The sequence below is a fragment of the Carassius auratus genome, chromosome 13, assembly GCF_003368295.1.
Source record: "Carassius auratus strain Wakin chromosome 13, ASM336829v1, whole genome shotgun sequence".
Lineage (NCBI taxonomy): Eukaryota > Metazoa > Chordata > Actinopteri > Cypriniformes > Cyprinidae > Carassius > Carassius auratus.
This window is the reverse complement of record NC_039255.1, coordinates 5832786-5851139: the sequence shown is the minus strand read 5'-3', so window position 1 is coordinate 5851139 and position 18354 is coordinate 5832786. Positions and strand designations below refer to the sequence as shown.

General features: G+C 34.7%; 1 protein-coding gene across 1 annotated transcript in view; it reads left to right on the top strand.

Moving 5' to 3' along the window:
* Positions 1–1707: 1707 nt before the first annotated feature.
* LOC113112423 (cadherin-23) overlaps positions 1708–18354 on the top strand; it is a 197163-nt gene continuing 180516 nt past the window's right edge. Inside the window, exons 1-2 of the mRNA XM_026277988.1 lie at positions 1708–1792; positions 6219–6293. Coding sequence (XP_026133773.1) covers positions 1708–1792; positions 6219–6293 — 160 coding nt within the window. The remainder of the gene's footprint in view (positions 1793–6218; positions 6294–18354) is intronic.

Sequence of the window (18354 nt, the reverse complement as noted above, 5' to 3'; positions counted from 1 at the left end):
GTTTTTAATGTTTTATAAAAAAGTTTCTTCTGCTCATTAAGCCTGCATTTATTTGATCAAAAATATAGAAAAAACAGTATTATTGTGAAATATTTTTATAACTTTGTTACAATTTTTTTTACAAAATTGAAAAAAGAATTTATTAAAAATAAATGTAATATATATTCTATGTATTAATATATATATATATATATATACTAATAATATATTTTCTTTACTATCACTTTTTTTCAATTTAACACATCCTTGCTGAATAAAGGTATTGATTTTATAACAAAAAAGAAAGAAAAAAAATTACTGACCAGTAGTATATATTGTTATTACAAAATATTTATATTTATATTTATATCTTTTTTTTTTTTATTCATCAAAGTATCCTAAAAAAGTATCACATGTTCTGAAAAAATATTAAGCAGCAGAACTGTTTCCAACTTTGATAATGAATCATCAAATTAGAATGATTTCTAAAGGATCATGTGATAATGATCCTAAAAATTCAGCTTTGCATCACAGAAATAAATGATAATTTAAAGTATAATAAATTTTAAAACAATTAAAAAGCAAAGCATCAATGTTTTACTATAAGTGATACACTGAGCATAATGAATTAATTTATCAGGCTTGAAATTTGTCACAGAAATAAATGAAAGACTGTTTCTGTTTATCTAATTTTTCTATTTTTATAAAAGCTCCTGAACACATACCATTATTATATTTTTATGACATAGGCTACATGGAGCTAAACTCTCCAGATGAGACTTATGACAGATAAAATATGTTACTAAATGAATACACGATTGTGATAGAGAATAAGAAGCTGACGTCTGATTTCTTCAAACAGACACATGTTCCATGTTTACTATGGTAACGTTAATGCCTAGCGTGCACAGTCTTTTGCATCGCTTATAAATATTTCTGCCTTGTATGGTGATTATAATCCACATCGGATCGGATCGTGTTATTTCGAACACTCATTGCCGACTGAAAGTGAGTTTTGAGCTCAGTTATTTAAAAAAGTTTTTAATGCTGGTATTATAACTGTTATTTTTCTGAAATGATCTGCATCCTGGGAAGTAACAGTGGAATGCGACTGGCCCTGGGATGCACTAGCATGTTACTGCACCACTGTATAATACTTGGGTCAGGGAACTGCCTGCTTTCAGTAGTTCCGTGAATGCATCACAGTGAGCACAACCCACCTCCCCAGAAAGCAAACATGTTCAATTCACACTTATCCACAAATAAATAAGCGCAATGAATGCAACGAGCACATTCAACTCCCTCGAGATGCGCCGGCAGTGATGCCATAGGATGTCACCAGCCAGTGTTATTGTAGTGTTTACGCATGTGTTTCAGACACTGGTCAAACTGTAGGCGTTTGTTGTTACTGCATGTATGATGATTTAGATTTCATATTCAAATACTGGGAACCAGTCTGAGATCATGAACAAGATCACTGTCTAACCCCCTAAAACTAATGCAAACTGAACATATGTCATATTAGCTGCATGACTGCTATAATGTCATAGAATTTTTATGAATCATTAAGTTTCAATCACAAAGGCTTGACCAGACAATACCAGTACACAAATGTGCACTCTGTTATTTCTGCTATGTTAGCAGCACCAAACAGTTGTGGTTGTGTTTCATGTCACTCTGAACACATGCAGTGGTTGATTGTGTGTGTTTGTGTGTTGCAGGCTGGAGATGTCGTGGTGTGAAGGTTCTGGAGGCAAGATGTCTTTGGTCAAGTTACTCCTTTCCTTAATGCTGCTACACACACTTTCTGAAGGTAATGTCACACTCTCATACACACGGTTTTTCTCTTTGTTTCTCCATAGCCCCTTTCACACTGCCATTCCGGCAATTGTTCCCGGGTCGCTTGATTTTGCACTTTCACATTGTAACGACACGTGACATCAGCGCGTGACGTGTAATGTACGAGTCGAAAACGTGAGGCACGTTATACTTTCACTGAAACAAGCGAACGATCTCGGCATCAGCGTGGAAAGTGAGGAACTAACTGATCTCTGCTTCATTACAGTCTGCACATTTTTTTTTCGTCGCAAACGTTGATCTTCCTTCAAAACAGCCGGTAAAAGAGTTGCGCAATAACATGCGTCATCACTTTGACACGCCATTAGATCTGGCTTTTGTTCACACAGCGCTCGTCCAAGGTCGAACCCGGCAATGTTACTAGGTCCCAGACCAGGGTTCAGTGCCGGAATCGTGGTTGCTTTCGCACAGAAGGCGACCCGTCAATGTTCCGGCAATATGCCAGGTCCAACGTGCAGTGTGAAAGGGGCTCATGTGGTGCTAGATTTCCATGCTTCAAACAAAAGCAAACTGTTTGAGGGTGAGAATTCTAGCATGTGTATGAATAAATGTATCTTATAAATTGCCAAGCTGATTTGACAATCAAATTCACAAGTTTGTAAAATTATAGACCCTGAATTGATATATGTAGAGAAACAGCCAATCAATGCTTTACCAGGAATTTTAATTGTTTAAAAGATTTTATACATGTTATCTATTTTTCGATGTCAAATCAGCGTGTCTACTAGAAGAACAGGACATATTTTTTGTGAGCCTGAGGTGACTGCTTGCATCATGAATATTGATGATCTAGCATCAACTGCACATGCTAATTAATATTCATGAGCCAAGTGACATCACAGCCCACCCACCTTCAGCCCCCCTAATAACTTGTGCTCACGGGTCATATGTGTCTCTCAGACTTCGAGATTAAAACTCTGATTGTGCTGACAGCAGTCTCTCCTCTGTGTCACTCTCATCTGTTTCTCTCATTTTTCAGCATGCTCTCATTACCTTCCTGTTGTCCTTCTATCAGCCCGCGAGATCTCACTCACTAACAGCTTTCTCACTCCTGTCTATCATTCTTTACTGTGTGTGTGTGTGTGTGTGTGTTGGACACCTGCAATCTGTGGCGGCACGTTTAACAACACAGTGTCGCTGCCACTTAACATCAGCCCACAGGAGTTTATAATTCACTGCCCTCTCCTTCCTCTTCCTGTCTGTGTCCTTTTCTTTTGCTGAACCTCTCTCAATCATTTACACACTCCATCTTTCTTCATGAATCGGCCTCGCTCGCTCTGTCTCTCATAGGTCCTGTGGGAGCTGTTCTCTCATGGTTATTAGCTCTCTGTGATTGGTTCAGGGTTTTGAGGGTTAAATGAAATGGAGGTAAATTAGGGAGGGAGTTTGAGCCCTGAACCCCAGAACAACTGGAGACTGAATGTTAAACACTTCATGCTCCAAAGAGAGAGAGAGTTTAAAGGAGTAGTTCACAAAAAAGAAAATTCTCCCATTATCTAAACTTTTTCACAGAGACCATGACTGTCAAGCTTCCACAAGGACAGAAACACATCATAAAAGTATCACAAAAAGAAACTTTTGCGCTAAGCTATATAAAATTACATTTATGCATTTAGCAGAGGCTTTTATCCAAAGCGACTTAGAGTGCATTCAGGCTATCAAAGTTTTGCCTATCATGTGTTCCCGGGGAATCGACCCCCCAACCTTGCGCTTGATTGTGCAAGGCAAATATTGAGGATAGAAACAAAATAATACAAATATGAATAAAAATATGAATAATTTTAGCTAGCTTCAATTAGCAAACAAATATTTCCTAGTTATTCTAAGTCAAAAATACAACAAAAAATTATAACGTTTCGACCACCAGGTTTTCGTCAGGCACTTCAGTTGTTTTCTCACTTAATTATATATTTTATTAAAATGTATTATACAAGCTTTTGTTACTTTCACTGTTCATTTTAATGCTCTGTGTAGGGCTAAAGGTAGTGTAAGCGGTGAGCTGTCTTCATGAAAAATGATGGTGTCTGTGAAGAGATCTGATATGACCTGAGGTTCTGTCCGACCCATTCACTCAAAAGACTCTCTGTCAATGTCACAATGGGAAACCATCAGTCGTCAAGCCTGTTTCACACATCCTGGGTCTGCAGCAGTGTAAGCAGAGTAAATGCAGCCCCAGGCATTTGTACAGCTTTCATTAAAACCGAGTTTTTCTTTGATAATGGCTGTGAATTCTAAAATTGTCAAGAACAGGCCATTGAGAGCTCTTACAACCCCCAAAGTGCAAGCTAAACTTTATTGTAATGAATGTGTTGATAAATTGGTTTAAACTGATTCATTTTGACCATATTTTATTAAAAACATTATGTGAAGTAGAACCAAACTTGGCTCAGTAGAAAAAGCATTGCTTTTATGTATTTCTTCCTATGTATACTGCCAACAAAGGCAGTATTTTATATGTATTTTATATGCGCTGAAATAAATACATGTTGCTTACATTTTGCCACCATTGGACGTGTGAAACAAGCTTTAGTCTTACGTGTGAAAATTCAATGAATATCAACACATACATTTTTAGTATTCATTACATTTTAATTTAAATGCATTGAGCTCGAAGAAAATTTCATTAAGAAACAATAATGATATGATTATCAATTTTATCATGACTGTTCTGAAGCTGGGACAGATGTGGCAGGCTTCACTTTTGGCAGGAACTCTCATTAAATATGTGATCCAGTTTGTTGCACACCTAAAACTTGTTTTAATCTCTGCTGCCATTCTAAAATGGTTCAGTGGTTAACACAGGCTGCCGTGTTACTCTAGATTGATTCTAGTTAGTGGGTATTGGCAGATGCACAGTTGATGGCTCTCATTTTTTGCTCGGCATCTCCATCTCTCTCTCTCTCTCTCTGTCTCTCTCTTGTTCACTCTCTCTCTCCGGTTTGTTCTTGCTGTGTTCAAAGCGGAGTCAAAAAGTGATTCACCCTATCAGACGCCAGCACTTCAAACACACACATGCGCACACACACACACACACACACACACACACACACACACACACACACACACACACCCTTTCTGGACTGTGTGTTGTCTCTGTGGCCCGCTACCCTTGCACACGATCAAAGCCCTCTTGATCTTTCTGACAAATCAGTTTGTCTCCTGCTACCCCTGGAAAGAGAACACATGCGTATATACACTGGGGAAACATGTCTCGCACACAACAAGCGTAGATGGGGAAGTTTACACATGCCAGAGTATAGTGTGTAATAGTGAAATATAGAGTGCTCATGCAGGGGAAATCAAGTAAGAAATGTTAATGCTGTTAAACAAGTATATATATATATATATATATATATATATATATATATATATATATATATATATATATATATATATATATATATATATATATATATATATATATATATATATATATATTAGGCATTTAGCAGACACTTTTGTCCAAAGTGAATTCCAGTGCATTCAGGCTAACATTTTTTACCTAACATGTCTATATAGGGCTGTTTTAAACATGTTATATATTATGTTTTAAAGGATGTATCTTATGCTCACCAAGTCTGTATTTATTTGATTAAAAAAAAAAAAAAATCAGCAAACAATAATATTGTGAACCATTATTGCATTTTAAAATAAGGTTTCCACTATTTGAAAAATATATTAAAAAATGTAATTTGTTCCTGTGATGCAATTTTCAGCATCATTACTCCAGTCTTCAATGTCACATGATATTTTAGAAATGCTTCTAATATGCTGATTTGCTGCTCAAGAAACATTTATTATTACTATCAATGCTAAATACAGTTGTACTGCGTAGTATTTTGGTGAAAAAAATTAATATATATTTATATATTATTTATATATATTTATATATATTTGTTGAACATAATTCAAAAGAAAAGCATTTATTTGAAAAAGGAAACTTTTATTAACACTATAAATATCATTACTATCACTTTTACTATCAAGTTATTCCATAGTTTCTGAATAAATCAATACATTAAAAACTGAGTTATTGCAAAATGCATTTAAGTGAATAACACTTTTTTTTGTACTGCAAATAAACGGGTAACTCAAGAACCGTATACACAGGTGAATTAATTTATTTATTTTTTATTTGAGATACAGTACTACAAGGAACTTTTGCAGAACATTTTATTTTACTTTAGAAATGGCTGAGTTATTGTCATATCACATTTACACCAAACTCTTGCACAGCCCTCACATTGACTGGAGTGGCTCCACATTGAGAGTGTTCTCTTGATGGGTTCATCGATGTCATCTGTTTGCTGTCTAATGTAACAGCTGTAACTGTGTGTTTTCTCTTATTAAGACACATGTCTCTGTCTCTCTCTCTCCTCCAGCCTCTAATCAGCCTCCTCGTTTCCAGAATTACTTCTTCCAGTCGTACCTGCTTATCTATGAGAACACACCAGTGGGTGAGTGACTCGCACAAACACACACACACACACACACACACTGCTCTGTCTGTACATACGCTGATGATGTGATCTTTTCAGGATTTTAGTCCACAAATGTTAAATGGACCATGTTTGGTTTTATTTTCAGATTGTTCAGTAGCTTTTGTTTGTAAAGAAAGCATAGACACATATTAAAAAAAACATTCTTAACTAGGTATGGGCATTAAGATTGCAGAGTTAGAGTATAAATTAGGAAATAGTTATTTTTACTAAGAGAATCCTCAGAAATGGTTAATACAGTAAATAAAATCATGTGGTAATGGCTTAGTAAGATAATGAAGTGAAGTTAATATTTTTCAAAAGGTATCTTATTTTTTTTGGATGAAAATGATGAAATACAAAATATACATAGAGACCTGTGAAGGAAGTAAGTAGATTAGTTGCTTAGTCATAAAAACCAGCCGGTTGACTAGTTTCTTCACATTCTTACTTTTTTGTTTATATATATATATATATATATATATACATTGTATAAGTTGTATCCCCTGTAAAGCACTGGCACTACTACCATGCACTTTTCGACAAGCATTTTCATTTCATAAAGGGCATTAATCCCTCATTGCTGTCTATACTTCCCATCTGTCCTCTTTCTACACCTCTTCATCCCTTATTCATAGTTTTCCTGTCTTTAGGTTGAAGAGCGTGCATGTTTATTTAACCTTGTGACCTCTTGTTATCGTAAGCTGCTTTTGTGCGTTTTATGTGACCCTCAGTCTGCCTTTGCCTCACTGTTGCTTATTTGCTTCTGCTTTTAACCTCTCAGTTGTTATGGACTGAATGATAAACACTTTTTTAGAGTTTAAGTTTTAGAGTAAAGCACTTACACCGTGTTTTAGGACTGCGAAGTGGTTTCGCTTTATAAAAAAAAAAACTCACAAGGAGTCACCAAAAGTGAAAACATTCAAAAATATTGACCATTTTATCAATATATTTATGGTTTTTTTGTGCATTATGCAAGAAATACAGCATTCAGTGTTCTAAACACAAGATGCTTTAAGTTATTTTATACTAGACTTAACTCACATTTGATTTCAGTACAGTCTGTCTAAGGCATGTTGTTTAATACTCAAATACAGATAAAATACATTACACTGACAAATATTAATAAAAAAATGTTTTTTAATAGATTGAAGCATTTTATCAATATTATTCATTTACAGTATTAATTTATCGCTCTGCATATTTTAAGCTGAAGTGTGTAATTTATTATTTATTTAATTACAATTATTTGTGCCACCTGATGGAATTAAAAAACAAATCACACTTTAAAGGGTTCAGGAATGGAGAAATCAAAATTCCCTTAATATTTTGACAGATAAGAGATCATTGTACTATAAAAACATCCTGTAAGAAATAAAAAAACAATAAAAAAAAACAGCTAATATTGAAGCCAAATTGCCAAAACAGCAGGTTGTGGAATTTGCCACTCTATGACATAATAGTGTGTCTAAACCCCGCCTCTGCAGAAGAAGATCAACACCTGTTTCTACAAAACTGCGTGATTAGCCCCGCCCACCGATTCACACATGTAGTGTAAATAACGAGAGAGGCAAAGTCTTTGCATTGCCTTCTTTCTGATCGGAATATTAAGAAAGAGTGGATGAGCTTTATTTGCAATAAAGATCCAGTTGGCGTCAGTGAGAATTTGGTCCTTTGTTAACTTAATTTGTTTGTAAACAGATTAGTTTAAAAACAAGACACAATTCCACATGGGAGTTTCAGAAATATTGGAAGTAAAAGACGATGTTGTGGCAACTATATCAGGTCCGACAATACTGTCGCACCACACAGGTTTAAGAAACTGTTTTTATTACACGCTCACTATTGCTTTGTCTGGTATCACAGATCATTTGAAACGTATAGAGTATTTATGCAGTTTTAACCTAAATTACAGCAGCGTCCATCTATGAAGGACGTCTGTCAAACACACAGCTGTTAGCCAATCATAACAGTGCATGTTTACTTCTGAGTCCACATTCATACAGAGCATTCAGATGAGGGGTGTCAAAACAGGACACAGAATAGCCTGACACTTCTAAATGATGATGTTTTTGATGTAACAATCTTGAAAACTTTAGAAGGGGACCTCAGAGAACAATACAAAATAAAAAAGGCAGTTCATGACCCCTTTAAATATTTCTCTCAAAGCCATAAAAAGACGAGGATCGTGTCAGCAAACCAATCCTCTGTGATATTACATCATAGACAAAAAAGAGAAAAACATAATTGCAGCAAAATTAAGAACACACTTTTCTGGTGTGTTGAATAGTTGGTTTAGATGTAACTTAGATTGTGTGTCTTGGTCTCAAGCAGTGTTTTACTCTAACGGTCTCTAAGTTTCTCTCTGTGCCTATATGTATTTCAGTGTTTTTAGGGACCTTGATGATTGACAGGGCAATTTGAGAGTGTCAGGGTTTTCATCACCTTGCCGCGTGTTGTCGTGAGTTGGTTTTAAAATAGATCTATTGGGCCCCTTCGCTGATAGCAGGCTCTCTGAAGCGCAAATACACTTATACCTCACTTATCCATAAAATCTCAGAATACTGCCATCCAGCCCATTTTACCAGAACCATCTGTGCACTGCAAAAAATGCTTTTCTTACTTAGAAAAAAAATTATTTAAAAGAAATCAGTCCAAAATTGAGAGAAATTATAATCTACCAATAGGGTAAACAAAATAATATTGTTTTCTGTTTGAAATCTGAAATTTTGCTTACCCCATTGACAGATTATTTAGCTTGTCCTAAGCAAAAACTCACTTAATCTTTACTTCTTTATGATTTTTTTTCTGAAAACAAGACAATATTTTTGTTGTTGTTGTTGCATTGCGAACATCAGTGTGTGTGTTTAGATGTGTTTCAGAAGCGCTTACCACTGCGCCTCTAATACATTATAACTCATTATTACTCATTGTTTCTTTTTTAACTATGGAGACTTTAGGTCCTATGGAGTTTTAGGAAATAAAATATCTTACTAGCTCATTTAATTTGTCTGTTAACAGCGTCTGAAAGTGGATCAGTAATATTTTTTTATTTTAGTTTTGGAAAGAAATTACTACGTTTATTCAGCAGGAATACATTAAATTAATCAAAGTGAGAGTTAATACATTTATAATGTATTTATGAAAAACATTTATTTTTGACAATATATTTAAGTAGTTAACAGTTATATTAAATTTTATCCAAAGCGACTTACAAATGAGTACAATAGAATTATTCAAAAAAAAAAAAAAAAAGAAAGAAAAGAAATAGAATTGAGTGCTAGTGTTAGAATGTAAATGCTTTTTTATTTAGTAAATAGAAACAGTATAGAGGGTGCTAGAGGGTCAAGTTGTGATATATTAGAAAAAAAAATAAAACAAGTAAATAGAATAGAGTGCTAGTGTAAAAGGGTCAAGTGTAGATGGAATATTTTTTCACAATATTCATATTTTACTGTATTTTTATCAAATAAATGCAGCCTTGATGTGCATAAGACACTTTGAAAATATATAAAATCATTTAAAAATCATAACAAACTTTTTTTTTGATGTGCATAATCTACATGATAAATTATAGTTTAATATACAGTAATTACATTATATATTTACACAATACAATAGTATTCTGTGATGGAAATGACATTAGTTACACAAATTAAGCACAATTTTAACAATTAATCATAAAAGTTTTTATTCATTTTTTTATTTTAAGAAATTTAAATACATTTTTCAACACTCCTACTGAATTAAAGGGATCATATGATGTTTTTTTTTTTTTTTTTTTTTCATTATTTTGTGTATTTGGTGTAACAGAATATGTTGACATGCTTTAATGTAAAAAACACATTATTTTTCAAATACTGTAGATTATTGTATGTCCTCTATGATAATGATCTTCTATTTCTACAAAGTCCCTCCTTACCACAAGAGCAGTCTGCTCTGATTGGCCAGCTGACCCAGTGCATTGTAATTGGCCGAACACCGCAAGCACTCGTCGGAAATGTCACGCCCCTTTCCATAATCGTGAGCTTTATCCTTCAAAATAAATGTAAAGACTTAGTCCTTAGTTTTCCCATCAGTTCAAGCCTGAAAGAAGAACAGAATGGCGTGACAGACAGTGATGAAGCTTCTATGTGTTTACAGTACACAAGCCATGGACAGTTAAGACAACTGACTCCACTGTGGGACCCTGTCTCTCTCTTTCTCTCTCTCTCTCTCGCACACACAACCAATGCCCAAAACTTCACATTCAAACATTCAGTAGCAAATACTAATAACAAAATATACTTACAGTAGCTGATTCAGAAGCACCAGATTGTCATAGCAAAGTCAGAATGACCTCCTCTCCTAGGTTCTCCAAACGGTCGTCCATAAAATGCGTTGCTGTTCTGTTGTAAGTAATCTTAAAGCTTCGTAAATGCATCTACTTTCGGAAAGCCAAACAAAGTGCTTTTGTTTTCACCTAGAAACACACAGAATCTCGCTGACATGACTGCTTCAACACTAACTGCAGTTACTGAAACCACGCCTTCTTTCTTTGTGTGAACATTTGGGCGGCATTACTCAAATTTTCCACATAGTGATGTAGACATGTGGGGCGTGTTTGAATGAGGCATTTTAGGAGGCGTGGAAGAGTCTTAACTTTGATAAAGAATATCTCTTTGGATTTGAGACTTTAGTCTTTGCAACTTTACAGATCTTCTTCGTGCACCAAGAGCTTGTAACACCTCACAGAGAAAGGAAAAACTGAAATCTAATCATATGACCCCTTTAAATTGACAGAATATTCAACATTTAAAATTTAATTGACGGTGATGACAACGTCTTTGTCATACATGCATACTGAATTCCAGTTGGATTCTTTCATACCTTTATATCATACTGCATTGTGATTGATCTTATAGCTTTTAAATGCAAATTCTACAAATTATGACATTCTACTCCTTTGGATGCAGGGCTGGCTTAAGCATTGTTATGTTAAATGTTTCATCACATCATGACCATGATATCATATTTCCCATGATATTATCATAATATTATCATCTGCATTGTTTAATTTGGACATATACTGCCCTCGGTTGATTATAATTTAGTGCAAGTTTGAATGTTTTTATAGCCTTGATCTTGGATCCGTTTCTCCTTGCCTCCCTCTGTTATCTGTTCATTTAGATTGCTCACATACAAGCCAAAATTCCTGTGATCCGCCCTGAAACTGATCAATTTTGGTATTCCCTTGACTCTCACACTCTCTTTCAATGCATTATTGAACAGCAAAGACATTAATGCGGCATGATGTTGTTTGACGAGCCATTTACTGTAAATGAGATTAACACTGAACTTACAACTAGCTGAATACTTTTCAGATGATTAGTTGAAAAAAGTAAGTAAAAAAGTAAGTAAAAAAGATTAGATGTTCAGACACTAATATGTTAATTTCTGTTTATTGAGATTAATTAGCATGTGCCAAGCTGTTCCCAGATCAACGTCGGTTCAGTCAGGGTTCATTTCCACCCGCAGCAGTGTCAGCGTGCCCTGTGTGTCCTCTCTGCCCTGCCTGACTCTGATTGGTGGCCGGAGCCATCAGCCATGTCTGATTGGATGACTCTGATGGCTTGTTCATGGAGAGGGCGGATGATTGGACAGTGCCAATTTGTCAGAGTTATAGTTTATTAGTAGCGCAGATGTCCTCGTACTGGAGGACTTCCAAAAGACACACATGTACTGGCACACACCCCGACACAAACACACAATAATAAATGCATGCACACTAACACACTCACACTCATGACTCGATGGAGACACACAGATGTTTCACTGGGATGTGTGTGTACATGCATATAAGCATGGCAGACAGTATCTGTGTTTGTACAGGATCAAGAGCTTCATATAGCTTGATGAATTTTTGTCAGTGCATTTGTTCAGTGAGAATGTGTTAGAAAGTGTGTGTGAGAATGTGCTTATTTATAAGCATTATATAAATGTTACCGGAAATTGTAACGCTCTAAATCAACACTGACATTCAAAAGTTTGTGTTGGTAAAAAATGTTTATGTTCACCAAGGCATTAATTTAATCAAAAAGACAGTAATACTTTTTAATGTGATTGCAATTTAAAGTAACTGTTTTGCTTTTAATCTATTTGAAAATGTTAATGATGGCAAATCTGAATTTTCAGCATCATTACTCCATTCTTCAGTGTCACATGATCCTTCAGAAGTAATTCTAACATGCTGATTTGATGCTCAACAAACATTTCTTATTGTTATCAATGTTGAAAGCAGTTGTGCTGCTTAATCTTTTTGTGGAAACCATTATAAATGTTTATTTTTCTTTTTTGATAAATAGAGTTCAGAAGAATTGATCTGAAATGGAACTATTTTGTAACACTTTAAATATCTTTACTATAAGCTTTGATCAATTTAATGCATCCTCATGGAATAAAATAAATGTATTTCAAAGAAAAAAAAACTTACTGACCTCAAACTTTTGATCAGTAGTCTAGCAACATATTAAAATACAGTTTAGAGATGATATAATATTCCCATTTTTTTTTCCATATTCTTCATTTTATTTTCTTAGTCATTTATTAAATGAAACATTTAAATAGTAGTGTTTTCCATTGATGCAAAATTATCACAAAATGGTAATATTATGCTAATCTATAAAATCCTGCTTGCCTAGGGCATTTCCAAACACATTTGCTATTATTTCATTTTATTCTGACCATTTTGCAGAGATTGTACATTGTATAAGTGTTTCAATGAGATTTTTCTTCTTCCCAGTGCTCCTGTAAGAACACTGCATACTTGTGCTAAGTTGCTATAACACAGAAACTTTTGTCTCTTATCATTTTTTGACTTTCTTATGGTACATATTGACACTGTTGCTGTTGACACATGGTCAGTGACTTATGAAGTTAAATGTAAGTAAATGTCACCGTTGCCCTCAGTGTCTGTAGAGGTCCTGTTTGTGAGTGCTTTAAGCTGGCGTCTCGCCGCAGTAGTTTATCAGCCAGCCAATTTATGACTCTCTCCTTCCTGCTATCTGGAAAATTCCACTGAGACGCCTCTGTTTGCTCACTCCCAAATTGGCAAGTGGCTTAATTAGACTAATTAGTCAATTAGCTAACTGTGGCATGCACATTCATCTGTTTAAATGACAGAATACTTCAGGCCTGTTTGGCTTTGAATAAAGGGCATACTGCAGATAATTATAATGTTAGTTTAACAGCAGAGAGAGGTGTGAGAGGAGTTTGAAGACTTCATTAAGAGCCCACAAATGCACCTCTTAGGTGAACCAGAGGTTGAAGACGTAAACGTTCATGGCATGATCTGGGTTGTAAAACTTCGATACTTTATCTGGATATGGGTCTTTGTCTTTGGTTTCAGACAATCCGATTCATGGTGGTAATTACTTGACTTGGAATTCCAGTGTTCGTTAGTGAAATTAAAGTAGCTCAGAGTGTAAGAATCAAACCGCCACCCCAAGAAGCAGAATCCAGCAACCTGGTCGAAGGTTTAATGTGTATTTGGTCTTTTACTTGCACTTTGGAATTTATTAAAATTTTGTTAAAGGATTTTGTTAATATTTTAGTCTAGCTCCGTGTTCAATTTCAAGTGATCAGAAAGTTTAGGCAACGTTTCTAACTAAAAACTGATCACAAATATTGATTATTTATTCATTTACATATCACAGTATTCTGGAAATCTTTAACAAAAAGTGTATTTTTTTTTCTATAATCACGTAAACTGTAACTTGTTAAGCCAGTGTGACAGACAGAAATCAGAAGATCCCTAATGGAGAGCCCCCCGCCCCCTCATTGGCACTTAAGTATGATTTCCCTGGACGCAGATTTGTGGAAATGTTAGGCTACACAATAATCTACTTAAATTATTTCAGAAGAGATCAGAATAAATCATATATAACAATTTATTATTTGTCAAGTAAAATTGTATCATGACAATTACATAATGAGGCCAATTTAGAAAAGATAATACAATTGTGTATCACACTTTAGACGTATGGCAACCCACTTCTGTACATAGATACTGTAACCATATGGGAAACAGTGTTCCACACATGAGACAAACAAATTTAACATAGTCTCACATGTAACCGTTTTCCTAATTTAAGACACATGGTCCAAAATGCATAGCAAAGCACTCAGAATAAACCTAACTAGCCTATGTGCACATCTAGTAGTGCAAACAACTATACAGTGTGCTCTATGTGCACAATGTGTTTAACACAATTACATTTCTGAATCATACCTGACAGCAGCGAGACACTCTGCAATTGGGATTTATGGTGCAAAGCTCCAGAGACTCTTACACACTGAATGGCAGTTTTTCTGACTACAAATTCCCAAAGTATTGTTTTGTCACTTCCCTTATATATTCAGACCAGAAACAAAGAAATCTTCAAATCAGTTGAAAAAACATAAAGACTATTTGGTTTGTTAGATTCTCATGGCCCCAGGGTCACACCTGGCTTGGAGATAGATAGACACACCCCTTCCTCAGCAGAACACAATTCTATTAAAGCGTCCAAAATTTCCCATAATACAAGTCACTGCTGTGAAGTTGAGACCAATTTACCAATCACACAGAGACCTTTAAAATGATACCAAACATGACGTGGGAAAAAACAACATATTCACAAGCTATAACATGGCATATGGATATTCTTGCTTTTACATTTTAATTAAACTTATGCATTTAGCAGACACTTTTATCCAAAGCGACTTACAGTGCAATCAGTCTATCAATTTTTACATATCATGTGTTCCCGGGGAATCGGACCCCCAACCTTGCTCTACCAATTGAGCTACAGGAACATGCTTTTATGAGAAAGGAGATAGGTGTGGTTTGCTCTCTTTGAAGATTTCTTCTCCAGATCAGTTTTATTGTTTTATGGTTTTGTGTGCGACATGACATCTGTTTTGTGTGAGTTACTGAGTTTATTGGCTTCACAAGAAATTAATTTAATAAGAAAATAATTTCACTCCTTTCAAGAGTCTAAAAATAAAGGTGCAGTAAATTCAACATTCCCTTGATTGAAATGGACAGGCTGGTTCCTCAGGCAATTAGTCTGGAGGTTATATTTTGGTTTGGATCAGTATCTGAAGTCATCTAGTTTTGGTCTGGGTTATAGAGGGTCTTTACTCCAGCTCTGATGGTTGTACACTTACAGCACAGGCTATTATAGAATCAGATAAATGTGGTGTTCCTGTGCTGTGTCCTGACCTGACCTTTACAGCTCACTGCTTAACAGCTATACATGCTTAAAAAGAAATGTTCTTAAGTGATTCTGTGCAGTGTAACTTGGTTAGATTTACAATGTGCATTATTATTGAGTTGGATTGTGATATTCATTTATAGAATTTTCAGATCAGAATTTTGTTTCTGGGCTCTCTAAACAACTATTTTATTTTTATTTTTTTTAGAACAAAATGTTTTCTTATACTGTTGCATCGGAGTATAAAACCATTTTTGTTTCTTACTGTAACCTGTAGTTTTAATAGTGAGTCCAAGTTTGAGATGTACAGTATGTGCCAGGTATTAGAATGAGTCCAAAATGGAGTTGGATCCTCAATCACCTCTGGTCACATTCCATGATTTCTGACTGGTGGTTTTAGGTTTAGTGGTTGTCCAATATGTGTTTTTTGACAGCCAATGCTGATGCCGATATCTGGGAAAGCAGTTGGGTTGATAGCCGATATATATATCATTAATTATTATTATTATAAATATTTAAGATATTAGAAATCATTTGACAATGGATTAAAATAAATGTGTAAAACAAACATACTTTAAATGACAGTATTTTTCACAAATAAATAAATATTCAATTGGCCTCGAACACATTGGCCAAACAGAAAAACTTATCGGCTGATGCCGATATTTGAAAAATGTCAAATATCGGCCGATATATTGGCCTTGGCGATATATCAGTCGACCACTAATTAGGTTCCTTCTCTTTCCAGCTGAGTCATTGTTATATAATAGATTACTGCATGGCTGTAGACTTGTTTGCATATAGTGTAATGTTGTTTGGGGTGCTTTTATATCCAGTTGTTCATAGAAGTGAGAAGGAATGCTGGGTAAAGCATTGTCTTGTTTATTCATTTTGTACAAAAAAAAATTAAACTGCATGTAAGTGCATTTTGTGTACACTCACACATATTTGCTAGACTACTATAACAGAACCTTTCAATTATACACACGTTCTTAATATCACACAAAAAAATTTAAGAAAACAAATTGTATTTCGATTACAAAAAACAAGAAATGGAATTTTCACAATTGTTAATTAAAAAAATAAAATCATAGAATTTTGTTTTCAGAGTCCCGGAACTGATGGCATCTGTTGCTTTCTTTAACACACAAGTACATACTTGAAACAGTAGCACTTTTTAAACCAATTAGTGCACATGAAGTGTTTCACCCACTATGTCACATTAACATGATAAACACCTGCTGAATAATGAACATCTTACAAATCACATGCCTTTCTTCTTGATTTGCACTGTGTGTGTGTTATGTTAATTTAGCAGTGTGTGATTGCAGAGGAACTTTAGTGTGTATTTAACTTAAGAGCATTGTGTGGCAAAACTCTTTAATCGGATAATCCACTTTACTTTGATCCACTTCCTCTAAGCCTCATGCATTCTCTCTCTCTGGCCCTATCCCGAATTTTACCCTTAACTTCCTCTGAGTCCACACTTTTGTGGCATAATGCTGCTTTAAATGTCCAGTGGATGTCTTTTGCGGAGCTCGCCTCAGAAACATACTGCTTTATGTTTTTAACTATTTTGGACCAAATAAAGCAGCCTTGGTGAAGTTTCTCATTTCTTTCAAAAACATAAAAAAACATCTTACTAACCACAAACTTTTGAACCTATTTTGAACCAAGTCTGAGTCTTCAGGTCTTTTTTGTGAGACAAAGCTATTGTATGGCTTCAGATGAATTGTAATAAAACACACTGGTCATATAGACTGTTTTTATGGTGATTTTTGCCTTTTTTGGCAATATAATTTAACATCCATTCATGCATACCCTACCAGTGCCATTTGTAGTTGTAAAGCTTGACAATAAAAATCACCTACCCCTTTCCTTGAATGCCTAAGATTTTGCCCTTTTGCGTTTTATGGAAGAATGATAAAAATTCAGGTTGGAATGACATTATGGTGAGTTAAAGTTGACTTTCATTTTTACTTTTGGATGAATAATATAGAATTAGCACCTGCATATTTTACCTATTTTTTATCTTTATTTGAACTCATCCACTCAAATATTTGATCACTTAGAAAGTCTCTATAGAAATAAAGGGAAGTTCTGGATACATATAATGCTTTTCAAAGCTTCATACATTATAGTTTTTCTCAAACAGTGAATATTAAAAGAGAAAATTCATAACTGTTGGTAAGACAATAGCTCTAAAGCTTTAGTGAGCTGATTTGAATTGAAGAAAATTTCCTCAGGAGAAAGCTCTCCTTTGAGAAGTCCTGCTCTCTCAAATGTAAATGAGTCTGTGATTGGCAGCTAAACGAGTGGCCTCGTTAAACAGTTTATTTCTTCGAGCTTGGAGCAATTATTTCAGAGGTTACAGCCTCAGGTTCTGTCAGGAACTTGTGTTGATGTTGAATGAAGTGATTTATTTGGCTGCTGGATGATATTATAGTGTGGGTCACACTGATCGCCCAGAAGGGTCTTAATGAAATAATTTCCCCCAAAATGAAGGTTTTGTTATTTATTTCAACTTCATGTTGTTTCAAACCTGCATAATTTTATTTCTGCTGTACACGTTGGTTTCATTTACTTTTTTCTTTTTTTTACATTTTGGGCCGATAACTGAAAAAAGTAATGAAGTAATAAAACTGTTTTGTCTAGATAAACTACAATAATAATAATAATAACAATAATAATATTAATAATAATAAAAACTAAAATTAGTCATTTAAGACAAGATTTGAGCATAAGGTGCAATGAGAAACTGAAAAAGATCTTTTTGAGATTTGCCAAAGATTTAACAGTATTAT